This window comes from Equus przewalskii, chromosome 1 (assembly GCF_037783145.1).
Source record: "Equus przewalskii isolate Varuska chromosome 1, EquPr2, whole genome shotgun sequence".
Lineage (NCBI taxonomy): Eukaryota > Metazoa > Chordata > Mammalia > Perissodactyla > Equidae > Equus > Equus przewalskii.
In genome coordinates this window covers 39594643-39611210 of record NC_091831.1, presented here as the reverse complement: position 1 = coordinate 39611210, position 16568 = coordinate 39594643, and the positions used below count along the sequence as shown (strand labels likewise).

Here is a 16568-nt window from a genome sequence, read left to right as displayed (position 1 = left end):
GCACCACATGAAAGATCTCTTTCAGTGTCACCCCACCCAGGTTGGCAAAGCTGAGACATATAGAGACAGCTGGGAACACAGAAGAGCAGGGGCTACCAGGAACAGCTCCATAGTCAGTTCCTAGTGACCTGCTCTGCAGACAAACCCAGCAGCTTTCACCTTTGAAGAAACCAACAGCCAGCACAGACACCCTGCAGGTTTCACCAGCTTTCACTCCACAGATATTCATGTTCACTAACACTAGCCACCTGAGTCATCCCCGCTCTCTCCCCGCTTGTCACATCAGCAGCCAGCCCAGGCCTCTGCAGCTGCATGGGTGCAAGACACCAGATTAGATCCTTGTGGCTGACCCTCACTGCCATGCACACACGTAGGGCAGGTCCCTCCAGCTGTGTACTTGCCCACCACCAGCCTGACGCCAGTCACTAACCACCACTGAGGTGCACACACCCACGGGGAGACTTGGCAGCCACAGGAGAGCACAAGGATAGCCAAAGCCCCCACAGCTGCCAGTGTGCCCACAGTTGGGCCCGGCCCTTGCTGCCTGCCCTAGCCCCCACTGCTATGGATGTGTCTACAATCAGCCCCTGTCACTACATAGGCACCTGCAGCTAGCCCCCACAGCTGAATGTGTGCACAACACTGGCTCCAGCTTCCACTGTTGCCTATCCTGATCCTTAGCTTCTGGACCTAGAGGCACTACGAAGGACTTAAAAAGCCCCTACAGCCACCGCAAACCCCTGCAGCACTCCTCAAGGACCACATAATTGCCAAAGCTCTGGACTCCAGCAGCTTAAGCCAGAGACATCTCTCCCCTCTGGACCTGGTGCTGCCATGAATCCCTGCACTTGGAGCTGTGCACCTCCAGACCTGGGGTCATAGCATGCTCCAATGTGCCCCCATCCACAGATGCAAAGCTTTCTTTACTGAAATTAGTCCATAAAGTCTGGAAGAGGTGATTGCTTCTTCAAATGAACAGACACCTACAAAAGGCTATGGGTATCAAGAGGAATGAGGGAAACACGACTCCACCAAAGGAACATGGTAAACCTCCAGTAACCGGTCCCAAAGAAATGGAGATCCAGGAATTGCCCAACGAAGAATTATAAATAATTTTTCTAAAGATACTCCAAGAGCTACAAGAGAACACAGATAAACAATTTGATGGTATCAGAAAAACAATACAAGAATAAAATAAGAAGTTCAACAAAAAGATGAAAACACAAAAATGAGTCAAATTGAAATTTTAGAGCTAAAGAATGCAATGACCAAACTGAAGAATTCAATAGAGAGTTTCAACATCAGACTCGAACAAACAAAAGAATGAATCAGTGAGCTTGAAGATGGATCAAATAAAACTATCCAATCAGAGGAGCAAAAAACAAAAAAGATTGAAAAGGAGGAAAGGAAGCCAAGCCTATCAGACTTATAGGACACAATTAATACAAACAATGGACATATCACTAGAGTCCAGAAGGAGAAGAGAGGGAGAAAGGAGGAGAAAACTTATTTAAAGAAATAATGGTGGAGATTTTCCCAAATCTGGAGAGAGATTTGGACATCCAAGTTCATGAAGCTAATGGGACACTCCTAAATTTCAACTCAAAATGATCTTCTCCAAGACACATTATAAGACAAACAGAGAATTTTAAAAGTTGAATGAGAAAAAAAACTCTCTCATATAGGAGAACCCACATAAGGCTATCAGTGGACATCTTAGAAGAGATTTTGCAGGCCAGGAGATAATCGAATGATATATTCAAAGTGTTGAAAGAAAGAAATTGCCAACCAAGAATACTTTACCCCAGAAAATTTTCCTTTAGAAATGAAGGTGAGATAGAGACTTTCTCTAACAAACAAAAACTGAGGGAGTTTATCATCATTAGACTTGCCTTACAAGAAATGCTGAAAGAAGTTCTTTAAGCTGAAACAAAATGGAGATAATTAATAACGTGAAAACATATGAAAATATACAGCACACTGGTAAAGGCTAAGTATACAGTCAGATTCAGAATACTCTAATACTGTAATACGGTGGTGTGTTAACTACTTCACTCTAGTATAAAGGTTAAAGGAAGAAAGTATTAAATTTAGCTATAGCTATAATAATTTATTAATGAATACACAATATAAAAAGATGTAAAGTGTGACATCAAAAACATAAACAGAGAGTGAGTAAAAGAGTAGAGTTACATGCAATCAAAGTTAAATTATCATCAGTGTAAAACAGACTGTTATATCTATAAGGTGTTTTATGTAAGCCTGGTGGTAACCACAAAGCAAAAACCTGCAATAAAAGAGGTAAAGAGAAGGGAATCAAAGCATACCACTACAGAAGTTTGTAAATTCACAAAGGAAGTCTCAAGAAAGCAAGAAAAGAACAAGGGAACTACAAAATAGGCAGAAAACAATTAACAAAATGGCAATAGTAAGTCCCTACATATGGATAATTACTCCAAATGTAAACAAATTGAATTCTGCAATCAAAAGACATAGGGTATCTGGCTGGATTTAAAAAAAGACTCAATCACATGCTGCTTCCAAGAGACTTACTTCAGGTTTAAGGACACTCCTAGGCTCAAAGTGAAGGGATGGGAAAAGATATTCCATGCAAGTGGAAACCAAAAGAGATCAAGAGTAGCTGTATTTCTATCAGACAAAATAGACTTTAAGCTAAAAATGGTAACAAGAGACAAAGAAGGTCATTATACGATGGTAAAGGGGTCAATTCATCCAGAAGATATAACAATTGTAAATATATATGCACCCAACATTGGAGCACCTAAATATATTAAGCAAATACTAATAGATATGAAGGGAGAAACAGACAATACAGCAAAAATAGGGGACTTCAGTATCCCACTTTCAACAATGGATAGATCATCTAGACAGAAAATCAACACAGAAATGTTGGACTTGAACCATGCGTTAGACCAAATGGACCTAAGAGACATATACAGAACTTTCCATCCAATAGCAGAGGAATACACATTGCTCTCAAGTATAGACGGAACGTTCTCTAGGATAGAGCATATGATGGGTCACAAAACAAGTCTTATTGAGTTTAAGAAGATTGAAATCATACCAAGTATCTTTTCTGACCATGATAGTATGAAACTAGAAATCAATCACAGGAGGAAAGTTGGAAAATTCACAAACACTCTTCGCAATACACTCTTGAACAACCAATGCATTCAAAAAAGAAACTAAAAGGGAAATCAAAGAATATCTTGAAATAAATGAAAATGGAAACGTGATGTACTAAAACTTATGGAATGCTGCCAAAACAGTTCTGAGAGGCTATAATCCCAGCCTCAATGTTGTGCAACTTTTATTTTAAAATTTTATAGTTTTCCTTCTGTTTAAGCATAAGCATTAAGTACATTCTGTTATGTTGTTTGGCAATAATATTTAAAATATTTTCCCCAAATTTCTAAATTTAACTACAACCTATTTTAGAATTTAATAACTTTATTCTAAAATAAAAGTTCATATTTTTCTTTAAAAAAAAAGAACAATCACATGTTGATTAACGTAGCTGAGAGATATTGATAGGTGTCAAAATGTGAATCATAAATTTTCAGGCATGTCTGACAAACCAAAACACCATTTGCCTGAAGGCCTGGAGTCTCCTGTGAGATAACTCACGTTGAGAGATGAAGAAGAAGGCTGTGAGTTTGACTCAGTATGAAAATTTTAGTCATTTTCTTGTAGAGTGATTCTGACAAGAGCATTGACTTGGGCTTTCAGGTAGATTTCATGGCACAGCCCCCACCGGACTCAAGGCTTCCGTTTATAAAATCTGCAAGAATTGTTTTAATAAAACTCAGTTCAACATTGGGGGAAAGCAGCACTAACTCGAGAGCCCTTCAACCTACAACACACACAGAAAAGAGGAAAATCTCTCCCAGTTTCAGAGGTTTTTTTGTTTTGCTTTTTTCCCCACTCTTTTGTTACTGGTTGTTCTGTTTTGTTTTGTTTTTGTCCTGTTTGTTTAACTGTTTCAATTTTTATAGTTTTTACACACGGTACACCTATGGTTAAAACTGCGTATTGATTCTCTATCTTTTTTCTTAGAAAGATTTTCCTTAACCTTTCTCCTACTTGACCTGTTGCTTTTATGGGATTTTGATATTATGATTTATAGATAGTGCACATTAAGGAAGACCCATTTTCTTAGTTTCAAGATATCAGAGTATTTCAGATCCTCTTTCTTTCTGTGTCGAGACAGCAAAAAGACACATTTTAAAGGGTCACAAACTTCCTTGATAGAAACCTCTAAAGATAAATCTCTTATGGTACACAGTTCTAAGTTGGAGGTCACAAATCCCCCATCTCTCTTTATAGTGTGATGCTTTCCATGGGCTGTGGGTTGCTACGGCAATAAGGGCATTGTTAAAATTCTGCAGTGAGGAAGAACTGTACTTATTTAACATTTGTTCAAAATGTAGCTCTTTGAGCTGGACATAGGATGTCACTTTCCTGCTTCCAAGTGACAACTGTAAGCTTATGAAGTTACCCAAGAATTTCAGAGCCAAATCGAATTCTATTTTCTCTGCATTATGCTTGCACCAAAGGAGGACAAAGCTTCTAGAAGCTGAAAAAAAGAAGAGAGGATAGTCCTAGCACCAAGAACATAAGATTCTCTCTGAACTAATCAGTTACGTTATTGCCATCGGTTCTTTCATTAACAAGTCTGTACAGTATTCACAAGTCTATTAATCCAACATGAGAGTTGATCTTACCTGAATATTTTGGAGCAAATGTGAGTAGATTATAGCTCTCAAATTTATAATGAAATCATTGAGAATTATTTTGAATTTTAAATCTAGGAGGGAACTTTTTAAAGAGACAATTCACAGGGATTGATGTAATTACTTTAGTGTTGTGTGTGTGTGTGTGCGTGTGTATGAAAGATTGTCCCTGAGGTAATCTCTGTGCCAATCTTTCTCTGTTTTGTATGTGGGATACTACCACAGCATGGCTTTAATGAGTGGCATGTAGGTCTGCATCCAGGATCTGAATCCATGAACCCTGAGCCAGCAAAGTGGAGCATGCAAACATAACCCCTACACCACTGGGCTGGCCCCTCATGCAATTGCTTTTGATATTAGTGAGGCTTTATTCTTGAATGGGGAAGAGGATATTGAAATGTTACATTTTCTTTTTCCATGTGGTATAATACTAAACAATGAATTAAAATACCTGAATCTTAGTTCTGGCCTTGCCACTGTCTAGCTAGGTAAGTCATTTAACATGTCTTCACACAACAGCTGAATAATATTTTCTTTTCTGGCTATATAACATCTTAAAATCTTAAAAAGTCAACAGTGGGAACTAAAGTTCTTTTCTAAAATCTCATTTTTGCGTAACTTCAGAATGAGTTCAATGGATCCTAGGATGTGGGACTCTGCAGAGCATGAGACAAGTGCTTCCTCTGCTCTTCTAAAGTAGGTCAATTTGCTCCTCCTTAGCATGCGTCAGCTCAACAATGGTGGGAATGGTTGACATTAGTTCAGATAAGAGCTGCAGGCTCGCTTCCTTATACCCATGCAGCCAGCCCAGAATGGGTGAGGCTGAGACTGTGGGCAGGTACATTCTCACAGACTCATCATTCCTGTTCCAGCTTTGGCTCCTTCACCAATCATATTCCAAAAGTCTGTATATCAGTGCGGCTGCTGTTAGTTAGCTCAGTTCTGAAGACTTGATGTAAAAGTAAAGAAACATTTTACTTTAAATAATATTTGTTCTTAAATTCTAACACATTCTTTACTGAAAACGAAAATAAGCCTATCCTCCTGGCCTGCTTAAATATCAATAGGTTAAGAAATTGCTAACATTGTCACACAGTCAATTGAACTGGAACACTTAGTTTACAAAAATAATTAGGCTGCAACTCATTTCAGTTATTGCAGACAATTTAATTACCAGGCATTCATCTAATTAATCTCTCAACAATTAGCTAGTGATTACAACACAAAATGAAACCTTTTCTACATGTCTTTTAATTGAGCTAGATAGAAATAACCTAAACAAGGAAGATTCATTTTCTTCCAATATTCTCACCCATCACTAAAAATACAAAATGGTCTAAAATTTTTTGACATTTTAAATAAAAACACTTACCACTACATTGATACTTAACCAAAGGACAGTGATCCTTGAATCCCTAGGGTCTGACTGTAGAAATTTATAAATGTTTTCTGCAGATTCTATATCGTCCTATCTATCAAAGAAAGACAAAAACTAGGAAAAAAAAGAAAAAGATGCTCCTTATGGTCCTTATTACCTGATGATAAAGAACAGGGGTTTTACTGGCTGTGGCCTATGCACGTAACACCAGGTTGCATCAAAGAAAGTTAGACACACCTACAAGTTAATGGATTGGTGACTATGGGTTGTGGGAGGGAGTGGAGGAGTCAGATGGTGTTGGGACATCCTAGACAGTGTTTCTACCCTACTTTGTGTTCTTTCATTCCTATCAACCAAGCTTGTTTAATTTGCTTCAGTATCTGAGGAAGGACTCACAACTGGAAAATATATGAAAGAGTTGTTAAACCTACAGATCCTTCTGACTTTAGAATTAGTTGTTATATTACCAGGAAAAAATAAATGCAGATGTTGGACCATGTCAAAAATCTTGTCAAGAGAGTGGATTGTTTCACACAGAGCGGAGATGTGGCTTCTGATTCTGGTGGTGTATTTGTTTCAAAGAAATGTGAATTCAGCACGAATGCCAACTAAAGATGTGGATCCAGAAGCATTCATGAATATTGTAAGTTGGGATTTTCCATGTTTTGGGGGAAATGAAGTTCCTTACATGTTAAAGTTTGCATCTGTGTATTAGCTGCATTGTGTATTATACTTATATATGGTGGTGATTTTTGCTAGCAGAATATAGTCGTAAGTTAGCATATTGTACTGGAAACAAAGCTAAACTGGGTATTGGTAGACCTGGGTTCTCCTCCAACAAATTCAGTAAACTTGGGCAAATGACTTAATCCCTTTGAGCTTCAAACACAATTTAACTCTTTAAAAAAATTATTAGGTTCATTCTATGAGCAGAGAAATCCTCTCAGTATCTTGAGCCAAGCCCAGACCACTGATTATTTCCATTTTGTGAGTGCTTTGTATTCTTTTTCTACTTTCTCCCATATTGGAAAAGTGTTAGCCCTCTCTTCTTACTATTAGGAGACCCTCATCTAGCATCCTGTACCATTCTAGTCTATTCTTTTTTCCTGTTTTGGACTGGTGACTCCTTGACTGACAATAAAAGATCCTAATGAATGCTAGAGAGGGCCTTCTGTGAGTAAAATTCATAAATGATTTAACTTCTCTTTGCACATCCCAGAAAAAATTTTTTTACTTACTTTCAAATTCTTAGTTAAGTTTTAATAGTGTCTTCCATATAGTAACACTTATCCCATAGCAGACATTGTGAGGAAAGCCACAGAGATACAATTTCATTTCATCTTCATTGCCCTATGCAGTAGATACGATCATCCCCATTTTTCAAGTCAAGGAACTGAGATTAAAGAGGTTAAGCAACTTAAATTAGGCTACACCACTGATAGGTGATAGAGCTACAATTTAAATGCAGACCTGCCCAAACACAGAGTTCATAATAGAAACCACTATGCAATAAACACTTCTAGCTGAGGAGAGGCTACCCCCCAGATGAGTAAGATGACACTGTGTGATGTTCGTGTTGCACGGATTTGTCATAGATTTAACATGTCTTTATAAAGATTTAAGACCCTTTTTACAGAAGCTTCCTTGAATAGATTCTAAAACTCTAACAGGCTATAGAAATATTCTGAATCTACATGATGCCAAATAGTAGGTTTCTTTCGGCCATTCCAATGATAGTCTTTTGATGGTTCATCCAGATAGTTAACAAATTAGTGTAGATCACTAGGAGCCATAGTTCTGGCCCTGAGGCGGTCCCACGCAAATTCCTCCGGCTTATTGGGTGGAGGGAATCTCTTTAGCTGTAGGCAGAGCCAATCTCCCTAGGCCTCTCCCACTGAGTATGCTCAGCACCTACACACTGTTGGGGCTTCAGGAGCCCTAAGACCAAAATCTATTGAATTGGACTCTGTCAGTGAGCAGTTATAAATGGAGAGGCAAAGTAAAATAGGGAATTCATATAATTGCCTATATAAATTAAATGAATTAGAATAAAAATGGTTCAGAGTCTAAATGGGTTTGGCCCTGTATACTGATTTATGTGGACATAATCTACTGTATATTTTACTATACAAGTGGCTTCATTCATGTATTTGTGAGCTTTAATTGAGCATCCATTTGGCCCCTGAAACTGTGCCATGCACTGAGGTTGCAGAAACATCTAAGAATATCAAAAGCCATGACTTCATGGAGCTTACAATCCAGCAGGGAAGACAGACACTCAATTACTCATTACAAGAGCAGTGAAATCAAAGAAGAAAACAGACAATAGGGGAACCTAATGCAGAGAATTTAGGAGAGTTTTTCTGAAGAAAAGTTTCTTAATCTGAAGTCTGGAAGATGAATAGGAGATACTTGAGTGGGTTAGGTTGACTTTTAATTATTGGAGTAGCTAATGCTCATTGAGCACCTGTTATGTGCCAGGTAATCTAGCTAGTATTCTGTGCTCATTATCCTTTTACATTCTTTGCAATAATCCCATGGAGTATCAACCATTGGTATACCTAACTTACAGATGAGCAAACTGAGGAATAGGGACAGGTTTAACTAAATTTCCCAAGATCATACAGCTGATTTATGTATTAGTGTTAGAGCAGGATTAAAACTCCAGCAGTGGGACCACAGGGCCTTTCTCTTACCCACTATGCCCTTTTCCCCATATACTACACTTGGGTGTTTGGCAACTTGCTTTCTCCTCTCTTGTTCCTTTTAAAGCAGCAGCTGATAGAAATAATTCCCTTCTTCTCTGGGTGGCAACAGTGCGGGAGAACAGCGAGGATACTGAGGAGATCTACGCAGTGTCATATTTTACAAAGAGTTTCTATATGTAACCACTGTGTAGAGTAGGGTCCTTAACCAGAGGTCCATATATAGGCAACAAAGAATCTGAAACCCTTGGAACTGTATGCAAAAATGCATTTGTGTGCCCCTGTGTGTATCCATTTTTATAGTCCTCCTCAAATTCTCTGAGGGTCCTTGACCTAAAAACATTAAGAACTACTGCTCTTGAGTCTGTGGTTTTAGAGTTGCAAAGAACCTTTGGGAATGGATGGCCCAGGGATTCTCAAAAGCTGTCCTGGGACAAGTGTTCCATTGGCTATATTAGAATTACCTGATCCTTAACCCAAAGTGGACCCAGGAATCTGTATGTTTAAGTGCCCCCGATGATTCTGATGCACACCCAGGTTTTGGTCCAATGATTCTCTAACATTAGAGTGCATCAGAATTTCCTAACGTGCTTGTTCAAACACAAATTTCTGGGTCCCATTCTCAGAGCTCCCTATTCAATAGGTTTGGGTAGAAACTGATAATTTGTATTTCTAACAAGTGTTCAAGTGATGCTGATGCTTTTGGTCCAGGGCCCACACTTTGAGAATCACATTTTAGTCCCGTCTCCACATTAAAGATAAAGAAAATGGGAACTAGAGAGAGTTGGCTAATTTTTCTAAGATAACATGATTAGGAGGGGAAAAGCAAGGAATTTCTTGTGTATGTCTTCCAGCATCAAGGAATCTACTATTTACTTTTGGAGCATTGAGAATATAGCCATACAGAATTGAACTCAAAAGAAATTGTGCTTTTTCCATAGAGTGAAATCATCCAACATCAAGGCTATCCCTGTGAGGAGTATGAAGTCACAACAGAAGATGGGTATATCCTTTCTGTTAACAGAATTCCTCAGGGCCTAGTGAAGCCTAAAAAGACAGGTATGGTTTACCCCATGTCACCCCAACATGTCAGTCTTCCCTACAGTAAAGACTTCCTTGTGATTTGAGTGTGCAGAAGAAAGTCTGGGTTCTTGGTACAGACTGGGGCCCACTGTTCAGGCCAAAAGATGGCTGCAGTTCCCCAATAATCCCCATCACCACCATCCCACCCCCAATTATCTCAGATAAACAGGAGTGTTTGCTTTTCAAAAAAGACCTTCAAGAAAAATCCATTTCTTGATCCCTCTAACACTTAACCCATTCCCTATACTCCTCCTATATAGATATTCTAGAATATCCATTGATGATATTTTGAACAGACCACATCAACCCCTGCTCATGAAGAATGCAAACTCCAGTATGGCTCCCACCCCCGCCACTCTATATTCCCCATCCAAATAGCTCTTTAATATTTAAGATGTTGTCCAGCTTTTCACTAAGGTCTTTTTAAGAATCAGGCACTATACATACATTTTTAATACTTGGTACATGTTTCCATAGTTCATGCAATCTCATGTTTGTTTGTTTGTTTGTTTGTTTGTTTGTATATGGGATTTTCAGCTATTGCTGGCTTTTAAAAAATTCACCATCACTAATAAAGTGTACCCATCCTCCAACGCTTTTGGCACTATTCCTTTTAATACTCCAGCTCTATGTGTACAGCAATGACTACATTATTTGCCACGAGTAAGGTAACATAATTTCTTATTGTGTTCTTTCTACATGCCAGGTTCAACGTTAAGTGATTTATTTGCATTAGTCTCATTTAACTTCCACAATAATCCTTAGAAACCGCCACTCACAGAGGTTAAGTAACTTGCCCAGAAGTCTATGCTAGTACTTGCTAAACTTGCATTCAAATGTTGCAGCACCTGCACTGAAATCAAGAACTGTCTGCCACTGTAGCCATGTTCTTAACTAAGACCAAAAAATGCTCCATGAATGCTGTTGGTCTTTGGTGTAGAGAAGCTTTGGGGTTCTGTTTTATTCCAATTTACGCTTGTGTAGGTTTTTGAAAACCAGCTGGGTTTACACCTGCAGAGCTATGCCTTTTCTGTGTCCAGCGTGCTCCCCCATCAGTGCCTTTGAACTTGGAGTTCTCCCTCTGGACCCTATCTCATCAGGTATCTACACAGTTTGCCGCTCTTCTTTCAGGGCCTCTCTATCACATTCTTTCTCTGACCACCCTATTCAAACAGCAACCTACTGAAGTCAAGCCCCTTATCCTGCTCACTTTTCTTTATGGCTCTCCACATCCCCTGCTATGACAGACATATGCTTGTTTATTTATTATCTGTCTCCTCCAACAAAAATGTAAACTCACTGGGAGCAGGGACTTTATTTTATTCAGGGCTATAACCAGTACCTAAAAGAGTGCCAAGCACTTTGTAGCTGCCAATAAATATATATGGAATGATGAATGAATTTTATGAAAATAAATGAATAGCCTGGAGACACACAGAAACATTTCACTAAACCCCACAAATCCTAGGGGGTAAGCAGGGCACAGTTCTTCTAAGCAATCAGGTGACTGTGGCAGTTCCTAAGCTCAGGGGTCACTTGCAACCCCTGTTCATGGCTGGAGTTTGTTTTCTCACATCCTGTGTATTTGGACTGTACACTCATTGCCCAGGAGTTTGGCGTTCAGGGTTATCAGCCTTTTTGGTCCAGTTGACGCAGAATACCCCCCTCTAGTGGCCAATGTTGTTCCTGGCGCTCCTACTGGCCTTTTCAAGGAGGAAATCTACCAGCGCTGAAAGAAAAAAAGATTTCTCACCATCTCTTCAAAAAGAGAGTCAACGAAATTCACGCTGAAAACACCTGAAAGATGTCTATAAGCTTGTGACAAAAAACTTTTTAAGATCTTACTTCATCAAATAATCACAGTTAGCTTCAAATATTTACATCAAGAGGGAATAAGGTGGGTCCTCCTCAGAAATGACAGCTTTTCTAAGAGTATCCCCTACACACTCACCTGCTGACTATAATTTAAATGAACATCCATGACTTAGAAGATATTTGAAATGATCTAACTCATCTATAAGCCTATCTTCTCACTAGGTGTACCACAGTACAAACTGCACTGCGAAGTAGGACCAAGCTGGCCCCAACAACGGGAAACGTCCTAAGGATTCCAAAGGGCAGCATTGATCTACCACAGTTTGGTCACCTCATGTTGAGGTCATCTCCTTGAGGGCTGAGAGGATGAACTCAATGACCAGACATAAAGGAAAACCTAAAGTAACTCTGAGTTCCTTTCTCCTGGTCCTGTACTAGCAGGCTTCATGTTGTCTCCTCAGAGGGATAAATGTGGCAAATCGAATTCATGATGATTGCCCAGGTGCAGGATGTTTGCTGTATAAAGGCCTTATAGGAAGACTGCATATGAACTCAGTTCACTGAATAACAGGAGCTCGCATCTTATAAGAGGTCAGACAGCATACTGAATGCCTGATGCACAATATCTCAGCTAACCCCCAAAACCCCATGAGGTGGGTGATTGCATCCTTGTTTTGCTAATGAGGACACTGAAGCTCAGAGAATCATTGCCTTGGAAGTTATAGTACTAAGAACAATAAAGCTGCTGTACGATAGGCTTACTCTAAGCCAGGGACTATGGTGTGGATATTACGTACATTCATTATCTGATTTAATTCTCACAAATCCGGTCAAGAGCATGATGTTTTTCCTTCTAAAGGCACTGCATATTCTTGATCTTTCATCATTAGTTGCTAATGACAAAAATGATGTATTTACCTTAATTTACTTAGCGTGTTAGAATTTCTAAAGCCCTTAACGCTTCTTTACCTCCACTGATATTTTCATAAATTTTATTTTGATATTAGCAAAAGGAACTGCCATATAGCCTTTACCTTGACCTACCAGTTGTGAATTACGTTTTGCCCACATTTACTTTATCGCTCCCTCTCTCTCTCCTTATCATATTATTTTTTCAAAAAATCTGATAGTAAGTTTGAGACATCATGCTCATTTATCCTTAAATTCTTCAATATGTATTTCCTAATGTTGGAGAGAAAAAAACTTTTTCCCCTATTCATCTTAGGTTCTCAACTGGGGCCCTGGAAATTAGGCTAATAAAAGACGTATTAACAAGAGAATAATGAGCAGAGGTTTATTAGCATATGCATCCCACATACATGTGGGAGCACTCAGAGATGATAACTCAACAGTGTGGTTAGAATTTGGGGTCTATATACCTAACTTAGTAGGGGAAAGGGACAGGGGAAAGAACACTATAGAAAAGCAAATGACTTTTTTAGAAAGATAACTAGGCCCTTAGGAGGATAATGGGAGATATGATAGTTTGTGACAATGTCTGTCTGGTTGCAGCAGCAACCTCTGTCTCCAAGAGAAGATTAGAGTTGCTCCTAGGGAGGGGTTTAGGACAATGGAGTTCTTCTGGGGGCTCTGCTTTTAGGCAGATAAGGGATTGATATACATGTCTGTCGACTGATGAGTGATAAGGAAAATGTGGTGTACATATGTGTAAAATGGTATATAAAGGAATATTATATGTATATATATAATGGAATATAATTCAGCCATAAGAAAGATGGAAATCCTGCCATTTGTGAAAAGATGGATGAAGCTGGAGGATATTATGCTAAGCAAAATAAGGCAGACCAAGAAAAACATATACTGTATGATCACATTTATGTGTGGAATCTAAAAAAAATCAGTTGCAGTAACAGAAACAGAGAGAAGAATGGTGACTACCAGGGGCCGCGGTGGGGGGTAAATAGAGAGAGGTTGGTCACATGGTACATCTTCAGCTGTAAGATGACTAATTCTAGAGATCTAGTGTATAGCACGGGGACTATGGTTAACAATATTGTATCGTATACTTAAAATTTGCTAAGAGAATAGATCTTAAGCATTCTCACCACAAAAAAAAGGTAACTGTGTGAGGTGATGGATGTGTTAATTAATCTGATTGTGGTAATCATCACACAATGTACACATATATCAAACCATCTATACTTTAAATATGTGCAATTTCATTTGTCAATTATACATCAATAAAGCTGGAGGGAAAAAATTATTTTAAAAGCTAATATCGCCAATATTGGAACAAGTCATCAATCTGTACCTCATCATATGGTGCACTGAGAAGGACACAACCTCACTTCTGTGGTATTTTTGCCAAAATGTATAACCGAATCACATCATGAAGAAACACCAGACAAACCAAACTGATGAACATTCTATAAAATAACTGTCCAAAACTTTTCGACTGTCAAAGTCAAAAAAGACAAAGAAAACCCGAGGAAGCGTTCCAATTTATGAAGGAGACAAAGAGACATAATTAAATGTGGTGTAGGATCCTGGATTAGATTATTGACCAAGAAAAAAAAAGGCTGTAAAAGACTTTGGCACAATTGACAAAATTTGAATGTGGACTATGGATTAGATACTAGTATCCATCAGTGTTAGTTTCCTAATTTTGATAAATGTATTGTGACTATAGAAGAGAATATCCTTCTCAGTGACAGGAATCAGGATATGACTCCCCCTCAGATATGCCACTTTGGCATAAGAATTATTCTGAGTTGAAGACATTTGAGTTTCTGAAATTGCTTATCTACCTGAAAGGCTGTCTATCTGAAGTCGACAGACACACACACACATGTATACACCACATCTTCTTTATCTACTTGTCAGTCGACATGTAGGTTGTTTCCATATCTTATAATGCTACAAAAATGTGAGAGTGCAGATATTGCTTTGAGATCTCATTTTGTTTCCTTTGGGTATATAACTAGAAGTGGGACTGCGGGATCATATGTCAGTTCCATTTTTAATATTTTGAGAAACTTCCATATTGTTTCCCACGGTGGCTGTACCAATTTATATTCCCACCCACAGTGCACAAGTATTCCCTTTTCTCCATATTCTCACCAACACTTGTTAGCTCTTCTTTTGGACAAAAGCCATTCTAACAAGTGAGAGGTGATACCTCATTGTGGTTTTGATTTGAATTTCCCTGATGATTAGTGAAGTTGAAAACCTTTTCATGTACCTGGCCTTTTGTATGTCTTCTCTGGCAAAATGTCTATTCAGATCCTTTGCCCATTTTTTAATCAGATTAATTAATTTTTTGTTATTGCATTATACGAGATCCTTATATATTTTGGATATTAACTCCTTACCAGGTTTGCAAAGATTATCTCCCATTTCATAGGTTTCCTTTTCACTCTGTTGACGGTTTCATTTGCTGTGAAAAAGATTTCTAGTTTGATGTAGTCCGAATTGTTTATTTTTGCTTTTGTTGCTTGTGCTTTCTGTGTTTTATCCAAAAGAATCATTGCCAAAACCAACGTCAAGGAAATTCTTCCCTAAATTTTCTTCTAGAAAGTGTATGGTTTCAGGTTTTACACATAAGTCTTTAATCCATTTTGAGTTACTTTTTGTGAGTGGTCTAAGTTAGGGGTCCGCTTCCATTCGGTGACATTAGCTTTCATCACTACGTTAAAGTGGTGTCTGTCAAGTTCTTCTACTGTCAAGGTAGTATCTTTCCTTTTGTAACTAATAAATGATTTGTGAGGAGACGCTTCTGGGATATATAAATATCTTGTATCTCTTCAAATTTTCACCCCAAATTTTACCCTACATTGATGATTTTATAATGCCATCAATCTTTTTATTAACTGGCATTGTGCTATAACTAAGAGCGTTTTCTTCTCCCTTAATTATTTGCTTATTCATTTATTAATATCAGTACAGACTCATGCATTCTTAACTTATTCAGTGGGGTATAATTTATAACTATCATCATTTATTTTGATGCTCAAATTTTCACATATTTGAACAGTAGGAGCTCCTTCAACCTGACGTATGGGTCCTTTTGATATGAAGGACCCATAATCATTAAACCATAATATATATGAGTGTCTATATACATATAGACACTCATATATATAATTATCTTAATCGTTATACTATACCACTTCCTGGGGTACTTCCAAAGTCCTCTGAGGTACAGAGACAAGCCTAGTAGTAACAATAACTACACAGAAACAACAATGGAAATTGAACTGTATTTATTCTTTCTCTGTGCAAGGCATTGTGCCATCTGCCCTCGGGCCCTCTTTTATTTACGCATAACAAAAGTTCTATTTTTCTGATGAGGAAATCAAGTCATAAAAAGGTTAAGTAACTGGCCAAGACAATCAACCTAGCAAACAGCTGAATCAAGATTTAAACACAGGTTTGTCTAACTTGAAAGCCTTCACACATTCAAGGAAAACAAGAAAGGTGGAGAACACTTCCCACAGTTGAAATTCTCTGTCGTAGGTCCCAAGCCTGTGGTGTTACTGCAGCATGGCTTGCTTGGAGACGCTAGCAACTGGATTTCCAACCTGCGCAACAACAGCTTGGGCTTCATTCTAGCAGATGCTGGTTTTGACGTGTGGCTGGGGAACAGCAGAGGAAACACCTGGTCTCGGAAACACAAGACCCTCTCCATAGACCAAGATGAGTTCTGGGCTTTCAGGTACATGAAAATCTTGAGAGTGGAGGTGGCCATGGATGTCTTTGGAAGAACTGGGTAAAGAATTATGGCTTCTAGTATTTGGATAATTTTCTTTGGTTGGGTCATCAATAATGTAACATGATATTCTCTGTCTTATTAACAGTAATTCTTTTGGGGAA

At 38.5% G+C, this 16568-nt stretch overlaps 1 protein-coding gene and 1 long non-coding RNA gene across 4 annotated transcripts in view; one reads left to right on the top strand and one right to left on the bottom strand.

Annotated features, from left to right (window-relative positions):
• The window catches only part of LIPM (lipase family member M), a 37621-nt gene that overhangs the window by 8723 nt on the left and 12330 nt on the right, over positions 1–16568 (top strand). Inside the window, exons 2-4 of one of the 3 annotated variants that reach the window (XM_008530924.2) lie at positions 6670–6775; positions 9779–9896; positions 16212–16410. In XM_008530924.2, coding sequence (XP_008529146.2) covers positions 6670–6775; positions 9779–9896; positions 16212–16410 — 423 coding nt within the window. Of the gene's footprint in view, positions 1–6406; positions 6776–9778; positions 9897–16211; positions 16411–16568 lie in introns of those variants that run through there. The other 2 variants (XM_008530925.2, XM_008530923.2) reach the window with 2 other exon arrangements.
• The window catches only part of LOC139074054 (uncharacterized), a 40160-nt gene that overhangs the window by 19084 nt on the left and 4508 nt on the right, over positions 1–16568 (bottom strand). The gene's annotated exons all lie outside the window — the stretch shown is intronic.